The 17,541-nt window shown below is 39.4% G+C and overlaps 1 protein-coding gene across 1 annotated transcript in view; it reads left to right on the top strand.

Moving 5' to 3' along the window:
- DMRT1 (doublesex and mab-3 related transcription factor 1) overlaps positions 1 to 17,541 on the top strand; it is a 66,792-nt gene that overhangs the window by 48,345 nt on the left and 906 nt on the right. The window contains exon 5 of the mRNA XM_026703763.2: positions 17,315 to 17,541. This exon is cut by the window's right edge and continues 906 nt beyond it. Coding sequence (XP_026559548.1) covers positions 17,315 to 17,469 — 155 coding nt within the window. The 3' untranslated portion in view covers positions 17,470 to 17,541. The remainder of the gene's footprint in view (positions 1 to 17,314) is intronic.

The following is a 17,541-nucleotide window of genomic DNA, read 5'->3' as shown; positions in this document are numbered from 1 at the left end:
AAGGGACCATATGTTAAACCTAGGAGGAAGGAAAGAAAAAGACTAGTTTCCATTGATTCCTCGTGATATAAAAAAGAGAGAAGATTTGCAAGATTCTGTTATTATTAGAAGTATAGTTCTAATATTCCTGTGGAGGCAGTTTCTTGATCTGATCTGTCTAGTAGGGCTGACCATTTTTAATCACATTTGCTCTGGATCTTACCCTTGGAAACACTGCTCCATGGCAGGCTTGCTTGGGGGTGGGATATGTTCGGTTGGTTCCCATTAAAGTATCTCCAAGGCTGGGTATTTTGATAACCCAAAGTTATTTTTCAGCGCAGACCTCCTCCCAGGCAGCACTTAGGCCAAGTACAAGTTGAATAACCTTCAGGAGAGCTGTGCTGTCCTTCTGTCGGCCGCTGTCTTTGAAAATTGCCTGCAGAGTTAGTGAGCGGGAACAGTTAAGATTTACAAACAATGATGAAGCTTGTCACGCATCTTTCACCATTCATCATCTGGGTGCTGTGGCTGGGCGGTGAAGTGTTCTTCATAAAAACCAGCTCAGTGTGAAATACACCTCGCTGCAATGTTTACTGCTCTGAAACTCGTCAGAAGCCCTTTATAGTAAATCCAGATTGCGAGGTGACATTACAGTATATCATTGCACAGCGCGGTGGGGTTTACACTAGGAATGAATGCAGTTCACACCAGATGAGATGTCGAAATTGAGTTATGTAGGAATTTGGCTGTTATATGAGGATAGCTTTTGTTTTCTCAAGACTGAAAAGTTTTATTTTATATTTTTATATATATATATATACACACACACACACACACACACTCACACACACACACGTATACATATAAATATACACATACATACATATTATATGTATAGTGTATATATGGGTATATATGTGTGTGTGTGTGTGTTTCATTAATAAAGCTGGAAAAATACATGGGTGGATGGAGGAATGATTCAATGAATTAAGTGGTAGAACTACATACTTAGTTGTCCTTGGGTTATTTATATGTAGTTGGAAGTATTAATTTCTATACTTTCCTCCTTCTCTTCACTACTTTCTGTTGTTGCTTGTATACTTATTGCTGATTATTCATTAATTACGTTTTAACAAATATTGGCAAGCCTTGTTATCTGCAATCATAAATAAACTTATAAAATCTATCAACAAAAATACAGTGTTCTACAATCCCAAACATCTTTTCTCCTATAACTCCTTAGTTATTATAAAACGAGGTGACATCATTTGCCAGAACTTAAGTTTTCAGTCGTATTACTTTTAAACATGGGGGTTTATATTGTTTTCCAATCATTGTAGCCATTCCATGAGGAATGTGGGCTTTATAGTTTGTACACCAAAGTTCAGATAAAAAAGAATTCACTCATTGAATTGTCATACTTTGCTGAGCAAAGTATTGGTCAAATTTTGCAGGGCACATTTGGTAGCTTAATCATATTATCCTCTTCATTATAGAAGAAAATGGTCAGGAAAATTTGATTACGGAAGTTTTCCGTTTATAACTGTTATCAGTTGTTATTTATACAGCTATCTCATCTTGTTACTGCAGGGAAAGACAGAAAAGCTATGGTGTTTTTTTTACGGTGAATGTTGGGAACTAAGAATGCCTAGAAGTGTTCTTAGATCCTTTTAAAAAGCATTGATAAGACGGCTAGCTTGCTTTTTTAAAAAACAAAACAAAATATACTTGATAGCAAGTTGCAAGGATTTATGCAATTTCATCCAAAATTGCCAACACTGGAAATTACATTTCTATTTCTAATAGAAAAATAAGCAACTTCTGCCTTCAAAATGTGCTATGACAAGTGATGACGAATGGAAGTTGTAGTCCAGCAACATCATGAAAACTATACATTTCTTATTTCCCTGTTTTATTTCCCTGACGCTGTCCTTAAGACTATTAAGCGATGATATTTTAAATGAACACCTTTTAAGTATAGGGTAGGAAACCAGAGATTAGTGAAATATAAGCCAAACTCAGCCCTTTATGTGCAAGCGGAATTTTACTTTTTGTCTTTGTCTTCTCAACCCAAGTATGAGGAAAGAAAATGGCAAGAGAACGAGGAAGAGTAGCAATATAGAAGATAGATTTCCTAATAGTTCCAGCTTTAACCCTCGAGTGTGGGTGAAGGTAGATCAACAAACACAGATTTATTTTAAGCCACAGGAAAGAGGCACTCGGTTCCATTACCTCCTTATGCATGAGAGCACTTCGCTGAGCAAATTCACTCATGTCACATGATTGTTGCAATGGCTTTACTTTCTGAGTGTTCCCTACTTGTTCTCGTAGAGTAGAGTGGAATGGAATGGAATGGAGTAGAATAGAATAAAATAGAACAGAATAGAATTCTTTATTGACCAAGTGTGATTGCACACACAAGGAATTTGTCTTGGTGCAAATGTTCTCAGTGTACATAAAAGACAAGATACATTAATCAAGAGTCAAGAATGATCCTTGCTATGACCAGACCTCTCTATTTGTGACCTCTTTCTCTTTAAGCCAAATGTGGTAGTACCAAGAAAAAAGTGTTGGCACTATTGACTTGCCTACATAATCTTTCTGGGTCCAGTGATAGTGTGGCTGGTGGTGCCAACGATGAACAATTGGCTGTGTTCTTGCTTTTGTATTCTAAGAAGTAGGTCTGATGCCAATAATGACTATAGGTAGCCCTTTGCTTACAAACACCCATTTAGTGAGCAAAGTTTCAACAGCACTGAAAAAAGTGACATACTACTGGGCCTTGTACTTTCAACCATTGCTGCCATCCCCATGGTCACATGATCAAAATCAGGCACTTGACAACCGCCATGTATTTATGGTGGTTGCAGCATCCCAAGGTCATGTGATTGCCACTTGCAACTTCCCCACTGGGATTCCAACAAGCAAAGGAAGCTGGTTTCACTTCACGATTGCATGATTCACTTAACAATTGTGGCACAAAAGGTTGTAAAATAGGGTGCCACTCACTAAACAAATACTTCACTTAGCAATAGAAACTCTAGTACCAATTGTGGTTGTAAGTTGTGGATTACCTGTACATGTATTTATAGCTCTCTATGGTCTTAAACTTTGACCAGAATTATCACCGTCATTGATTGGAATTTCAGTTATAAGTCGTGCTGGTTTTTTAAGCAGGTTACCACATGACCTCAGCCATTCATGTGATCTTTTTGTGGCAGTCATTAAGTGAATGCAGCGATTGTTAAGCAAACCCATTGTCTGCCATGGGCATTTTTTTTTGTCAGAAACCGGAAGTAAACACTGGTTTCCAGCAAAAAAATGATGTAAATCACATCACATGGCTGTAGGATGCTGCAAATAGCAAATACAGACCATTTCCCAAGTGCCAAAAATTTGATTGTGACTGCTGGGGGGCCCTGGCCATTGGAACTTCAAATCTGGGTCACCCTTGTGGGGGTGGGTGTTCGTTGTAAGTGAACAGTTGCTAAGCAACTGGTTGTAAGTTGAGGATTCTCTGTACATTTTAGACTGGTCAGACCATTTGCCAACGTAATCCAAATCAGGAGAAGAGAATTGTTCTGGAAAATTATAAGCAAAATGACAGTTACCATTTAGTGGGGTTAAGGTAGCCTTATTGGGTATGTGTCAACCTTCAAAAAACAAATAGCAAATAAGAGCGCAATTACATGTAAGCTACTACAAATTAGATTTATATTAAAGTAGTTGAATTATTTGCTTGGCACTTCAGCAACTCAACAGCAACCCTCAGACTTGCTGGAGGTTTGGATACAGACTATGATCCATCAGTGTTTATGGAAACTTAGTGTAGAGAAATGTTGCTACAGCTGAAGTCTATGTGACCATGGAAGTAGAAAGTTGTCTTACATAAATACCAGAAAAATGCCCATCAACGAAGGGTAGATAGCATTGTATTACAGCTATGTAGGAAAGTACATAGAAGAACAATAAACTAATGGTTATCTCTCTTAATAATTTAACTTTGCTAGTTTTCTGTTTCTTTAATGGTTGCAGCTTTGAATACTGTTTTTTTTTTGCCATTGTACATTTGGATTTATGAGGAAAAGTGACACCTCTGGGACTCAAACTTTCACTTTTGTTCCTCTTTCAGCAGAAAAATAGCCCTTGATTACAAAAGAGCCCATCCGAGATAAGCAAATTGAAGGGGAGTGAAAATCATGCATGAGAAAATAAACTAGTTAGGGGTGAGTGGGAAGGGAGTGAAAAGAGAGCAAAACTGCCTGGCAAATAAGGAACCTCTGTTTGTTGATGTGATGGGAGACAACTCCCCCCCCCCCCCAGCATCCCAGAGCTGTCAATCACCTGATAATGTTTCTACAAGTGAAAAGTCAATGTGTTGTTGTTTAATTTGACATGACTCTTGAGCTGCGGAAAGGGAACAGCATAATCGCTGCAGGGGACAGTTAAGTAACTCTGCTCCATGTCAGCTTGTCTCGCTCTGACTACTGCACTAAACGCTTTGCTGATGAGCGATAGATTTGGTTAAATACCAGGATAATTGCTAGCTATAGCACCCAGCACTCTTGTAATGCCTTGTAGTACATCAGTACTAGCTCTCGCCTCAGGCGGTCGGAGGCTTAACCACTCAAGAGGGCACTTATGTTCAATTATATTGTTCTCTCTTCCTTTCGGAGAAAGCAATTGTTGCTGAGCCAAATGAGCTATAATAAATTATATTTCTTTCCCCTCTAGACCTGTTGAGGTAGATCAGGCATGCAAATGCCGAAGCTGCTATTTTCTAAATCTTGCCAGTATTTTTCTTTTCCTGCCTATCTACTTCAGGCTGATTTTTGCGAGGTGGAGGTGTCATTTTAAAACTCTGTATAGATCAAATTGCTCCACCAGTATGAAACAAATATGTACTTCTTCCTATCTCTAGTATGCTGTTTATTTTTGATGGAGGAGATGCTTTCAAGTACAGGTCGTCCTTGACTTACGACCACAATTGAGCCCAGAATATATGTTGCCAAATGAGAAAGTGGTTAAGTGAGTCTTGTCCCATTTTACGACTTTTCCCCCCACGTTTGTTAAGTGAGCCACTGCAGTTGTTTAATTAGTCACACGGTTGTTAAATGAAGCTGGCTTCCCCATTGACTTTGCTTGTCAGGAGATCACGAGCATTGTCAAGTGTTCAAATGTAAATCACGTGACCCTGGGGATGCGGCAAAGGTCATAAGTGTGAAAAATGGTTATAAGTTATTTTTTTCAGTGCCGTTGTAACTTCGAACAGTCACTAAATAAACTGTTGTAAGTCGATGATTACCTACATACATATGAAGAGTTGCAGAGGAGGCTTCTAGTGTTTTGGGTCAAAAATCATGAAGAATCTTGTGGCACGTCAAAGACTGAACACATTTATTGCACAATCACAAATTACTTGAGCAGCACAAGTTCTAAAATGGCATTGGAAGCAGATTTTATTGAAGATAAACAATCTTTTTTTCATCCTCTATTTAATGTAGGATTTTAAGACTGCTTCCTCGGCTTTTCTGGGACACTCACTAAATAGCCACACTAAAATCTCAAAACTTTGAAAGCAGTCCTGGTTGAAGATACTTAAACTAGAAAAGCCAGAGGCACACAATATACATTGTTAAAAATATAACTCTTACCGTTCAAGCTAGCCTAGCGTTGTGTGATGGAGAAGAAACTGCTCTTTGTCATTCTTAAACCACTTCTGAAGCAATTTCCACTTGTTCCACTGTCTTAACTAGAAATTACGAGACAGTTCGGTATAGTGGTTAAAGGCTTGAAACTGGGAGTTTGTAGCCCTGCCATAGGCACAAAGCCAGCTGGGAAACTTTGGACCAATCATTCTCTCTGGGTTCTTAGAAGAAGCTCTTAGAATGGTATATATACCTTCCCGTAAGCTCTCGGAGCAGAAACATACAGATATCATATTGTGTCTTGTTCCAGTATATGGGATTTTCTATGACTTCTGTTGATTTTGAAGGAGGGAAACTTTCTCTATTTTTACACACAGTTGATATCCTCTATGATGTTTTGTAGCTACTCTTAACTATCAAGGAGTACCATGTGACTGACTTCAACCTTTATTGAGACGCTTCAGATGCATTTAGCCAGATACTGTTTTATGGGGTTCAAACCTCCTCTGTGGAATTGAACTCACAAACTCATGGAAGTTATGGAAAATGCTACACGGGAGAGCACAATATAACTTCTGCATTTTTCTGGTCCAAGAGTTTAAGGAAAGATAGGCTGTATATGAGAGCTTCTAGATATCCTTTCCTTCTACCACTGAGCAAAAGGTCCTGGATAGTCTTTTAAGGCAATGCACTTGAATATAGTCACCTAAAGTGGAGAAAGTCTGTGAATTCATTTCAACATAGAAGGTTTGAACCCACAAAAGCCCCATTAAAAGATGAAATGACCGTGTAGTGTACATGGATTTGTCCATATAATCACATACTCCCTTGGATCTCCAGTCTTATATCTGCTCTACTTGTCCATCTTGGCAGGTAGCTACATTGATACAATTGGTTTTTGAGTGGAGAGATGCCATTACTCACCTGAAGTGTTGTTTCATTCGCATCTGATGAAGTTTTCCCTTAACTGAGGTGACTAGGCAATAGTAATAACACTTAGACTTATATACTGCTTCACAGTGCTTTGCAGCCTTCTCAAAGCAGTTTACAGAGTCAGCCTATTGCCCCCAACAATCTCGGTCCTCCTTTTACTGACCTCGGAAGGATTGAAGGCTGAGTCAACTTTGAGGCCATCAGGATCGAACTCTTGATTTAGCCTGCAGTACTGTATTCTAACCACTGTGCCACCGTGGCTGTGCACCACACCACCAGGCCCAAGCCATTTTGAAGTATGCGGCGCTAGATTACAAGCCCAAGATTGGGATAATCAAGAGAAGACATTGTATTTGAATAAAAGCACCACGATAGGGTTAACAAACTTAGAGCCTGAATTCTAAAGCCAGCATCCAAAGTTGAGTGTTCAGCATGGAACAAAAATAAAAACAAACCCTTGTAGGATTTAATGTCCCTGCTTATAGATTCCCATTTTCCCATGGTTTTGTAGGCCTCATTGGGCCCAATTTCATGGCATTTCTTCAGGTACCTATTTGAGAACAAAGACAGTCCAAATTTTGTCCTTTGTGAGTCCTTTCATTAGGGGAGACATTGACTAGGTTTTAAAAAGGCTTCAAAGTTCTCCAACAAGCTAGTAGACCACTCATAATTAAGAGGCCCCTTAAACTACTACATTGATGTTTTGAGGTCAGCCCTGAGGTCAGGAAAGAAAGCTCTGGGGGTTTCAGACATGTACATTTAATGTTTACAGAGATAAAATCTATTATGCTCAAAGAGACTTATTCTGAAAGGATGAATACTTAGGTGTCGCTCTTACAGAATAAGTACATCTATATTTACCCCCCCTGCAGAAACAGATTCTGTGTCCACTGGGATTTATTTCTAGACAAATGTGTTGGAATCCTGTGCTCACATTTCTATTGTGGTGGGTTTTTTAAAATCACAATAGGAATTTTGAGTCAATTTCCTTACTAAAGGGACTGAGGAAGTGGAAGAGATATAGAATCCAATCTCTTTTCTTCCACTCTCCTTTTTTTATATAAAGGTAAATCATTTTTTAAAAATGAAGTTTTAGGGAAAAGATAGATAAGTTGAAATGTGTTTACTCTTTTCTTCATTTATACTTGTTGCTTTGACACAACTTAATCTTCTCCCTAACTACAATTAAATGGGAACTGCAAATGTATGTTATAATCCCTCCATTTATATCTCTCACATTGCTTTGAATGCCAGTAAAGGACTGTTGGAAATTATGCCAGAAATCTGTCATGTTATACTTACTTTAGATGTTTAAATGTTAATGAAAAGAATTGGTGGTCAAAAGCATCAAAAAACTATGTGATGAAGTGTTAGATACAGAAATAATAACATTTTAGGGCAAATAGGGGCAGTGCTTAAAATAACCTATTCCATGTCCAGTTACTAATTATAATGAGATTGGTAACATGTGAATAAAAAGGATAGAAGTTTCAAGACAGAGGAATGCTTCTTATTGTGGAAGTAGAAGTAAACTGGATCTTAGGCCACTATTAGCAGCAGCCAATACAGGTAGTCCTCAACTTACAACAGTTCATTTAATAACCATTGAAAGTTACAACGGCACTGGAAAAAAAAGTGACTTATGACCATTTTTCACATTCACAACCATTGCAGCATCCCCATGGTCACATGACCAAAATCCAGACACTTAACAATTGACTCAACAGTTGTTGTGTCCTGGGATCATGTGATCCCCTTTTGCGACCTTCTGACAAGCAAAGTTAATGGGGAAACAGGATTCACTTAACAACTGAGCTACTAATTCAGGGGTGTCAAACACAAGGCCCGGGGGCCAGATATGGCCTGCGGGGCCGTCTTGGAAAATGTATGGGGCCAGCCTGCATCACTTCAGGTATTCTGAAAACTAAAAATCACTTCTGTTTTTTATTTCACATACCGTTCCATGGACAGTATGTGCCTGCACATAAAGCTGCTTTTCAAAGTATGATCATGGTATAGATGCTTTACCTGGGAAAGAAATCCTTACCCTCACTGCTCTTTATTATATTCCTTAGTTTGGACTGGTAAGGATTTTCTTTTTAGCACAATCTTGCTTGTAAATATTGACTTAGAAGCAAATTTTGTTGGATTTATTAAGGCTTGCTTGCAGGGAAAGGAAAATACGGTTGCAACCTTAATGTAGATTCCCAGCTGAAAGAACATAAGAATGTATGAAAAAGCTTTAACAAATGAATTATACCTTTTCAGAGCTTAAATCTTTAAAATATTGCTTTGCATTAAGAATCTAATGGTCTTAAAATGTAAATACAAATAACATTTTGCTTTTCAAGCATGACTGTCTTGTCTTAGTGGTTTCTCACATCTCTAGAAGCATATTATATTTTCCAGGCCATTGACTTAACAGCAGTTCAATCAAGTCAGTCTGTTCTTTGTATGGGGTTGGTCCATTGATGATTTCATTCTAAAAGTTAGTTTTCTGCTGGCATTTTTTTCTCATGATGCTGACTTGGAGAAGAGCTAAAAAGAGGGGAAGAAGGGAGGCATTGGGAAGATCAGGCAGGCAATTTGGTAGAAAGGCCATACATGAAGCCATGGACATCATTGGTGGGATGGTTAAGGGGAGGTAGGGAAATGTAGGCACTGAGAAAATTGCATAAGCAGGCCAGTTGAAAATCGCATGCTTGAAACCAAGACCTTCAATGAGGTCAGAAGCCAAACAAAAATAGGAAAAGGAAGGTATTGAGAAGACTGTGACACAGTAGACCTCGACTTGCAACCCCAATGGAGCCCATAATTTCCATTGCTAAGGTGCAAATTTGTTAAGTGAGTTCTGCCCCCATTTTACAACCTTTCTTGCCACAGTCGTTTGAATGAATCACTGAGTTGTTAAGTGAGTCGCAAGGTTAAGTGAATCTGGCATCCCGTTGACTTTGCTTTTCAGAAGGTTGCCAAAGGTGGTCAGATGACCTGGGATACTTCAACCTTCATAAATACATGGCAGTTGTATCCAAGTGTCCAAATTCTGATCATGTGACTGTGGGAATGCTGCCATGGTGTGAAAAATGGTCATAAGTCACTTTTTTCAGTGTTGTTGTTATAATAGTCATTAAATAAACAGTTGTTAAATTGAGGACTACCTATAGAAAAGGAGACAGAACCTCACCAGCCTTGTCCTAATAAACCTATGGGACCTCTTGATTTCATTCTCGTTTGGCCAAATCTCAGGACTACCAGAGTGATTTGAAACATTTGATGTGTTAAATTTTGGTCCACAGCATCCCTGACAAATGAGTAGGGCTAGCTGAAGTTGATGGAAGTTAAAATCCACTTTCATCTGAGGAAGTTCCACAGGAGGGTTTTTGAAAAGAGGATTAAGGGACTTTCCTCATGCAGTACTTGTAATCAGTAAGAAAGAACATCTTTTTCTGGATTGGATCAACTTTAGAGGCAGGGCTATTCTGGCTTTTTCTGACAAGAACTCAATCCAGGATTTGTTTTTTCACTTAGTAGCTGTTCAACAGTACTCTTCACTGTTTTGTAGGAGATTAACTTAAACAACCTTCTTAAACCTAATCCTCCCATTTATTCATCTTGTATAACTAGAATTGGAAGGAAAATGTCTCAGAGTTGATGCAGGATTTTCTTCTGTCCATCACATTATGTCTAACAAAGGACTTGAATCAGAAACAGAATAGAGCTGGAAGGGACCTTGGAGGTCTTCTAGTCCAGCCCCCTGCTGGATTTTGACAATGGGATGTCTCTGTTCTGACCCAAACCTTATTCCAAGGAAACAAACACAAAACAAAGGTAAAACCTTTTAATGATTCTTTACGAATTCCTTTCCTTCATGGTTAAAAGGCTGTTTCAAACTAATTGTCTCCGATAAGAACGAGCCTTGCCAAGGTTGTGCAAGGCTGCCAAGAATACTAGATAAAGTTACTAAGAAATATTTCAAACACAAAGAAGTCTCCAAACACCAACCAAGATACTCTGAACATCCACAAGGCTTGAGTGCAAAAAAACTTCTTTGCTTCCTGCATAGAACTGTGGTTTCTCAGCTGGCTTTTAACTCTTAAGCGAGGGGCCATTACCTTGCAGCCTTACTCCCAAGTCGCCCATGCTGCTGCAGCTGCTCTTTCCTTCAAGCAGCCCTGTATGCATGCGCACTGGGCACAGGGTCCTCGGGGACCTCTTCATCACTGCTGCCAGCCTCCACAATCTCCAAAGGCAGCATTCCACTCCCTGATGGTCCTGGCTCCATCCCTGCATCTCACGCAGGCCCCTCATCTGAGTCCTCGCTCTCCGAGTCTTCAGCCGTCCGCACTTGCTGCCAGTGAATCACAATAGTCTCTACTTTAGGACAGTATTCCTTCCTTTAAATGGTTTGCATTCAGCTCAAATTAGCTCCCCATTCCACATTTATAGCCTTTTTTGGTGGACTCTGATGAGAAATTAGGTCCAAACTCTAGCTAAAGCTCTTCCTGCACTCCAGGCAATTATTTCTCTTTCAAGTGAGTCCTTCTTCAGTGTGAAGTAAGGTTACTGTTACCTCATTTCTTTCTTTCATCATTTCTTTATTAAATTCTTAAATTAATCATTTGTTGTGGGGGGGGGGGGAAGCAAAGTAGTCCACATCCATTTATAACAGTAGCAAAACTTTTATAAATCTAGAAGTTTATAAATCAGTACACTTAAAATCAGAAATTAAATCACCATCAATAAAACCATCACAATAATTAAGAGGCAAAAGCCTGGCAATGAAAATGTTTACTTTAATTCTCAGTCCTGGGTAAGAGGGAGCAAACATAATTTTTTGACAAATAAGTTGCTTGGGTTAGATGGTTCACAAGAGAAGACACTTCCCCATTTTCCAGGTAGACAAACTTCTGACTTGAGGGACATCTTCAGAAGGGCTTAATCTGCTGTTATGAGTAAATAGGTTTTTGCCAAAGAGGTAGTCCTGTAGATATTCACTGTTCTTGCTTTTTTATTTTTATTGTACTGTACTATATTGTATTTCTATAGCTGCATACCTCAAGAGTAATTCCAGACACCCTACATCAAAAAATGTAAAAACAAATTTAAAACAATACAAGATAATCCGTATGGATGCCAAGTAGAACTGTTTCCATGAATACAGCCAAGAAATGCAATTCTTACCTAGAATCATAGAACTAGAAAGTATCGGATGGCTTCTAGTCCGTCTCCCATCCAAGGCAGGAGTCTTATACCAACCCAGTCATTCTTGTACAATTTATTTTTGAAAAACTCAGATGATTTTTATACTTCAAGCCTCAAGCCTTGGACCCACAGCCAAGCTTGAACTAGGCGATAGCTGTGGTATTTTGCCCCAGTTGTGACTTCCAGCCTCTCACATACAGCAAATTGCATTAGTCAAGAAGGATTGTAACCAATTGTGAATAATTACTGCCAAGTTTGACAGTTCAGAAAAGTCACAGGTTGGGCAAGCGCACTCCTCGCCACAATTAGCACCTGCAAGTCCACTGACAGCCAAGCATCAGGAAACACTGCCAAAATTGTAACTCTGTTCTTTCTGGGCAGATTCTACTTTCCTGTTTCCCGACATCATCTCTGTTTCATCTGGATTTAATTTCGTCTTGTTCTTCCTCATTTAGACCTTGGTTGAAATTAGATAGCATGTAAGGACACGAGTTGCTTCCTTATTTGTGTCAGCTCAGAAAGGTGGAGTTTAATAAGTATCTATAATAGAAAAATCAATTATTCTTAAAGAACTGTAAATAATTGAATGTGGATTGGTATTCTTAGCCTAGGCACAAGGACCTATTACTTTCAATAAAAATATAATAAAATTAATGGTGAATAGTTTTTATTTATTGTGATATTTGTTATTAAGAAAAGTGTGAGGTTCTGTTGTTGCTATGGTTTGGTTCGGTTTGGTTCGGTTCAAAACAGTTTTCAACTCCTGACAACTTCCTGGACTAGTCCCTACAGTTTTTCTTGACAAGATTTCAAGTGGTTTACCATTGCCTCTTTCCTGGGGCTGAAAGAAAGAGACCGGTCCAAGGTCACTCAGCTGGCTTTCTGCCTAAAGCAGGACTAGAACTCCCAGTCTCCCAATCTTTAGCCTGGTACTTTAATTACTACATCAAACTGACTCTCAAAATATTAGAATTATAAAAAATATCATGGCCTTCAATTATTTAATAACATTGATTGTAAAAGATTTCATTGGTACGTTTTTCTCTTTCTTGAAAGCAATAAAAGTAGGAAGTTTAAATCAATGGAGTCAAGGAAAGGAGGATGACTCCATAGTCCACTTGAAAGAAATTCATTGGGTATAGTTCCCCACTAAATTATAACCACTCAAAACAGAATGACTGCAACACATTTTCTTCTGCAAATGAATCTAGCATACTTGTCGACCAAAGCATTTTGCTAATTATATCATAGATTTCCCCATTGATGAATATATGCAGAATTAACATAGGAGCATCAATGTTACCCTTTCACTATTATTGTTGTACAAGAAGCCATGGCAGATGTTGGCACTTAGTTACACAAACATTAGTCTTAACGATTGGCAATTTGGATTTGATGATGACAAACGGGAGGCCTGGTGGAAATCCGAGGCTCAAACCAATCAGGAAGTTAATGAGGAGAGAAATTACCACTGCAGCTTCTCCTTAATTACATCCAGGCTAGGCGGGAAAGGAGTGCTGTGGGTGAAACTTGACTCATCAAAGGTGAATGGGGTCAGAGACCCTTCCATTTCGTGTTTTGTATCGAGCAGAGATTGAAATGTTGCAAATACTTATTCCACTATATTAACTTTTAAACTGTTTAAAAGTTTGCTTTGATCTTTTGCTGTTTATTGTTCCGGAACCTGAGCACTTCCTTTGGTGTAACATTAGTTCTTCAGTGATTTGGGGCCTATATCTTGCTGTATATGTGTTCTGACCAACTAGGTTCCCAGAGAGCAAACACAGACAAAGGCAGCAGCTCCCACCTTTTAAGGTTTAATCACAGTTCTGTTTCTTTACAGATAAAAGGCTGCTTTCCAACAATTAGCTCCAACAAGAAAGTGGCTTTCCAAGTTGTTTGTCAAGGCTGGCAAAAGCCCAGAGATAAGAACTAATTTACAGAATTATCCAAACACGAACTAATATGTCCACCAGTTGAGCTTCAGAGCTTCTTTGCTTTCTACAAAGAACGCTTTTTTAAACCTGCTTTTTAACCTCTTGGGGGAGGGGCCATTACCTTGCAGCCTTATTCCTGAGTCGCCTGTGCTGCTGTAATTGTTCTTTCCTCCGAGTAATCCTTCATGCATGTGCACTTGGCCCAGGCTCTTCGTCACTGCTGCCAGCCCCCACAAACTCTGAAGGCAGCAGTCCACTCCCTGATGCTCCTGGCCTCTCATCAGAGTCATCCCTCTCCTTAGCCATCTGAACCTGCTGCCGGCTAACCACAACAATATGCCACCTTCTATATTTATTGCATCCCTTCTGTATGGGGCCACCAAAATTGGGACACCTTCCTCTGGCCAGAGATGGGCAACCTCTTGGATTAGGAGTCTGTTTTACTCATTTATTTATTTACAAGTGTTTATATCCCAATCACTTTCTCAGAACCCATCACAAGATTGAAATCCAGGCCAGCTTGGAAAAACAGCTATATATTCACTTAAAATATATCCAGTTTAACCCCCCCGAATGCCTGGAGAGTGGAATGGTCCAAGATTCCTTTTTGTGGCCTGATCATTAATGATCTCTCTATCAAACCATCTGGTTTTGACCTGCCTCGTTTCGTCTGGTTGAAATTGAACAGAATTAGGTGTGATACTGGAAGAAGTGGGGATGAAAAGATTATCCTTGTTGTGATTGTGGTGCTGATATGTAAAGTATTAAACATATTGTGTAAGATTGCCCATGACGTGCATTCTCTGATTCCCTAGAAGATCTGCATGAAGTAACACCAGAGGCTTAGATAACAGAATTGGACATCCAGTTATGACTTTCATACCCCTTAACGCATGGGCCTGATGGGCATTGCCTGTGGGTCCCACGAGCATAGGGGCCCCATACTAACCTGTGTATGTTAACCCTTCAATGCACCTTGTATCATATAAATACAGCAACATATTTATTTGTTGGAAGTGCCAATAAAATAAATATATGTTTAATTCTATCTACCATTTACATTTTTATTCCTGTGAGTAGTTGTCATAGGGCCCCAGTACACTGCTTTGCTGGGGCCCATAATGCTGTTAAGATGGCCCCGCATAGAAGTTTTGCTTATAATTTGGTGGGCTGTGTATATATGTTTACTTCTCTTCTGTCAGTGTTGCCAAGAAAACTGCAGGGACTTCTCCAGTAGCCAGGAATCAGCACTGACTTAGGGGCATATCCCGTCCCCACCCCTCGAAGAAAATACTGAGCAGGAAAAGAGATTCCCCCCCCTCCAACAATTCTCAATTTGATGGAAAAGAATTTAATTTTGAGTTTGCTTTTCAAAGAAGAGCACTTGACTGAATCTCTAAATTGAGTGGAATGTAAGGTAGCTAAGGCAGCTGCGTCCCCTGTCTTTCACGATGCAGTCATCTGTCCAGGAATTGGTAACCTTCTTGGCGTCCACACTTTGCTATATCTCAAGGGGAGATGCCAAGAGAGAACTCCTTATGGGCTTTTTCAGACAAGGAAGTGTGATGGGAAGATAAGAGAAAGTAAGATCAGCAGTTGCAGCCTTTGCCAAGCACTTCGAGGATAAGATAGAAGAAAAACAGAGAATGTTCCTTGCATGGAAGGAAAACTCTTGAGAAATTGAAAAACAAATTCAGTACAGCACTACTGTTGGGCCTCCAAGAAAGAGGCAGTCACTTAGTTGGGGGAGAGACAGTTGCCGACAACTAGAATTTAGTACTTCTGGGAGTACTCCCCCCGTGCAAAATATATCTCCAGTTTCAATCTCGTTATAATTGCTAATGCTGTTTCTTATACTTTTATAGAATTTGGGACCATATGTTGATAGAATAAGCATGGCTTCTCCCTGAATTATATTCAGTAGTCCAAACTGAATTTTGCGTGTGTGTGCGTGTGTGTGCAGCAGTTTCTTCAGTTGCATAAAGACTCCATATTAGCAAAATGCACATAAACAAAGGAACTCATCTCTGATTCCCATTTGAGTTGCCACCTTTTTCTGGGCCTTTAAAAGCAATTAGGAATTCAACTGCTGAGTTATTGTTTGAGTTTTCTTTGTGATGTGCCTATTATTGGAGCCCTTTCAAAAACATGTAGCAGTGTCAGTCCAAATGGAGTTGAAGTAAAGTTGATGTCAACTCATAAAATATTTCTCTGGTGTTTTTAGAGTTGCCAACAGAAAAGGGAGCAGCGTAGCAAAACCGAAACATTCCACAAATGTTTTCAAAGATAGTAACTAGGTGACTGATGTTTCTGCCGCACAAAATTCTAACTGGAGAGCATGATTGATGATTCTTGGCTATGGATGTGTCGTATTGGAAAATATGAATTACGATACAACCAGGGGGTGGGGGGAGGGAAATCAGGGTCAAGGGTGACAATGATTTGTGTGTCTCAGAGTTGGCTACACCCAAGGAGTGCTGGCATGGTAACTCCCAATAAATCCTTTTTAAGTTTTGGAAGTTTGGCTTGAGACTCAAGATTTAAATGAGGGGAATCCTGACAACTGACTCCTGCCCCATAAGAACAGGAATTGCTACCTTTTTTCAAGGTGAGTTCCCAGTACCTTTGAATAAGACCCCAAAGGATTTGTGCTTTTTTTTTCTGCCTAAGCAAGAGGCAGCCTCTTGTCAAAGGTGTTAAATGTGGCTGGTACATGGGTTGAAGAAACCAGGAAATATCAGAACCATAGTCTCTGTTGGGAAATTGAAAAGGCATTCCTCCCCATTGTCTCCTCCACCAGCAGAGCCAATGGGGGAATCCAGATTCGCTTAACAATTGTGTTATTAACTGAACTGCAAGAGATTTGCTCATAACAACCATGGCAAAAAAAAGGTCATAAAATTGGATGTGACTCACTTAACTGTCTTGCTTAACAACTGAAATTCTCAATTATGGTTGCAAGTCAAGAACTGTCTGTAAGTTTTCATACCTTTTGTATGAACATAATTTATGTGATTTTCCTTATCTGGAGTGCTTCCACCATCAAAAGCTGCTAAGTTGGTGATAACTTAGGTGGCTTTTTCTCAAATTGAATGCAAAATAGATAATCCTGGAATATTGGTCTGCCATCTAATTGCCATCTAATGTGTCTCAACATTGATGTTAACGTTCTGAAATGTATTGATTGGTTAAATCGTACTGTCACTGACATCTGCCTGGAGGCAAGGAGGTCCTGTGTTATGTGTCAGGACAAACATTATAAATTTGGTACCTGTGCAAGACTTTATGACATCAGAAAATTGCATTGTTTGTGTCATGATATGATGCATGTGTCATTTTTAGGTCAGTGTGTTTCTGTTTACTGATGCTACTGCTGTTCTGTAATGCAATTGTTTTATGTCTACATTTTGGTTATATCATGTGCTTTTTAACTACAGTCCACTTTTTAAAAACGTTAAGGAAAACTCCTATTCTTTCAAGCCTTAAGCAGACACGAAGACCTCTTGATTTTAATAAAACAGCCATATGGCCTGAGCAATATTATTATTCCATGTCATTAAACTTGGCATTCCCTTTTTTTCTTTCTCCTCCCCCTTTATCCCATTGCTCCTTTAGTATTTTCACCACCCAGTAGTCAAGATTCTGGCTTGGTTTCCCTTTCCAGCAGTTCTCCCATCAGCAATGAAAGTACCAAGGCTGTGCTGGAGTGCGAATCCGCCTCTGACTCCAGCACCTTTCCAGTGCATTCTGTCATGGAAGATGGCGAATAAGCGGGGATGGAAAAAAAATAAAAGTCCTGGTGTGGATTCCCTTGAAGGAAGTGCCTTGGTGTTAATTTGGGT

Source organism: Pseudonaja textilis, chromosome 2 (genome assembly GCF_049901715.1).
Source record: "Pseudonaja textilis isolate UNSWEBS1 chromosome 2, rPseTex1.2, whole genome shotgun sequence".
In the NCBI taxonomy this organism is placed as follows: Eukaryota; Metazoa; Chordata; class Lepidosauria; order Squamata; family Elapidae; genus Pseudonaja; species Pseudonaja textilis.
Note: the sequence above shows the minus strand (reverse complement) of the source record. Positions and strands in the feature narration are given on the sequence as shown.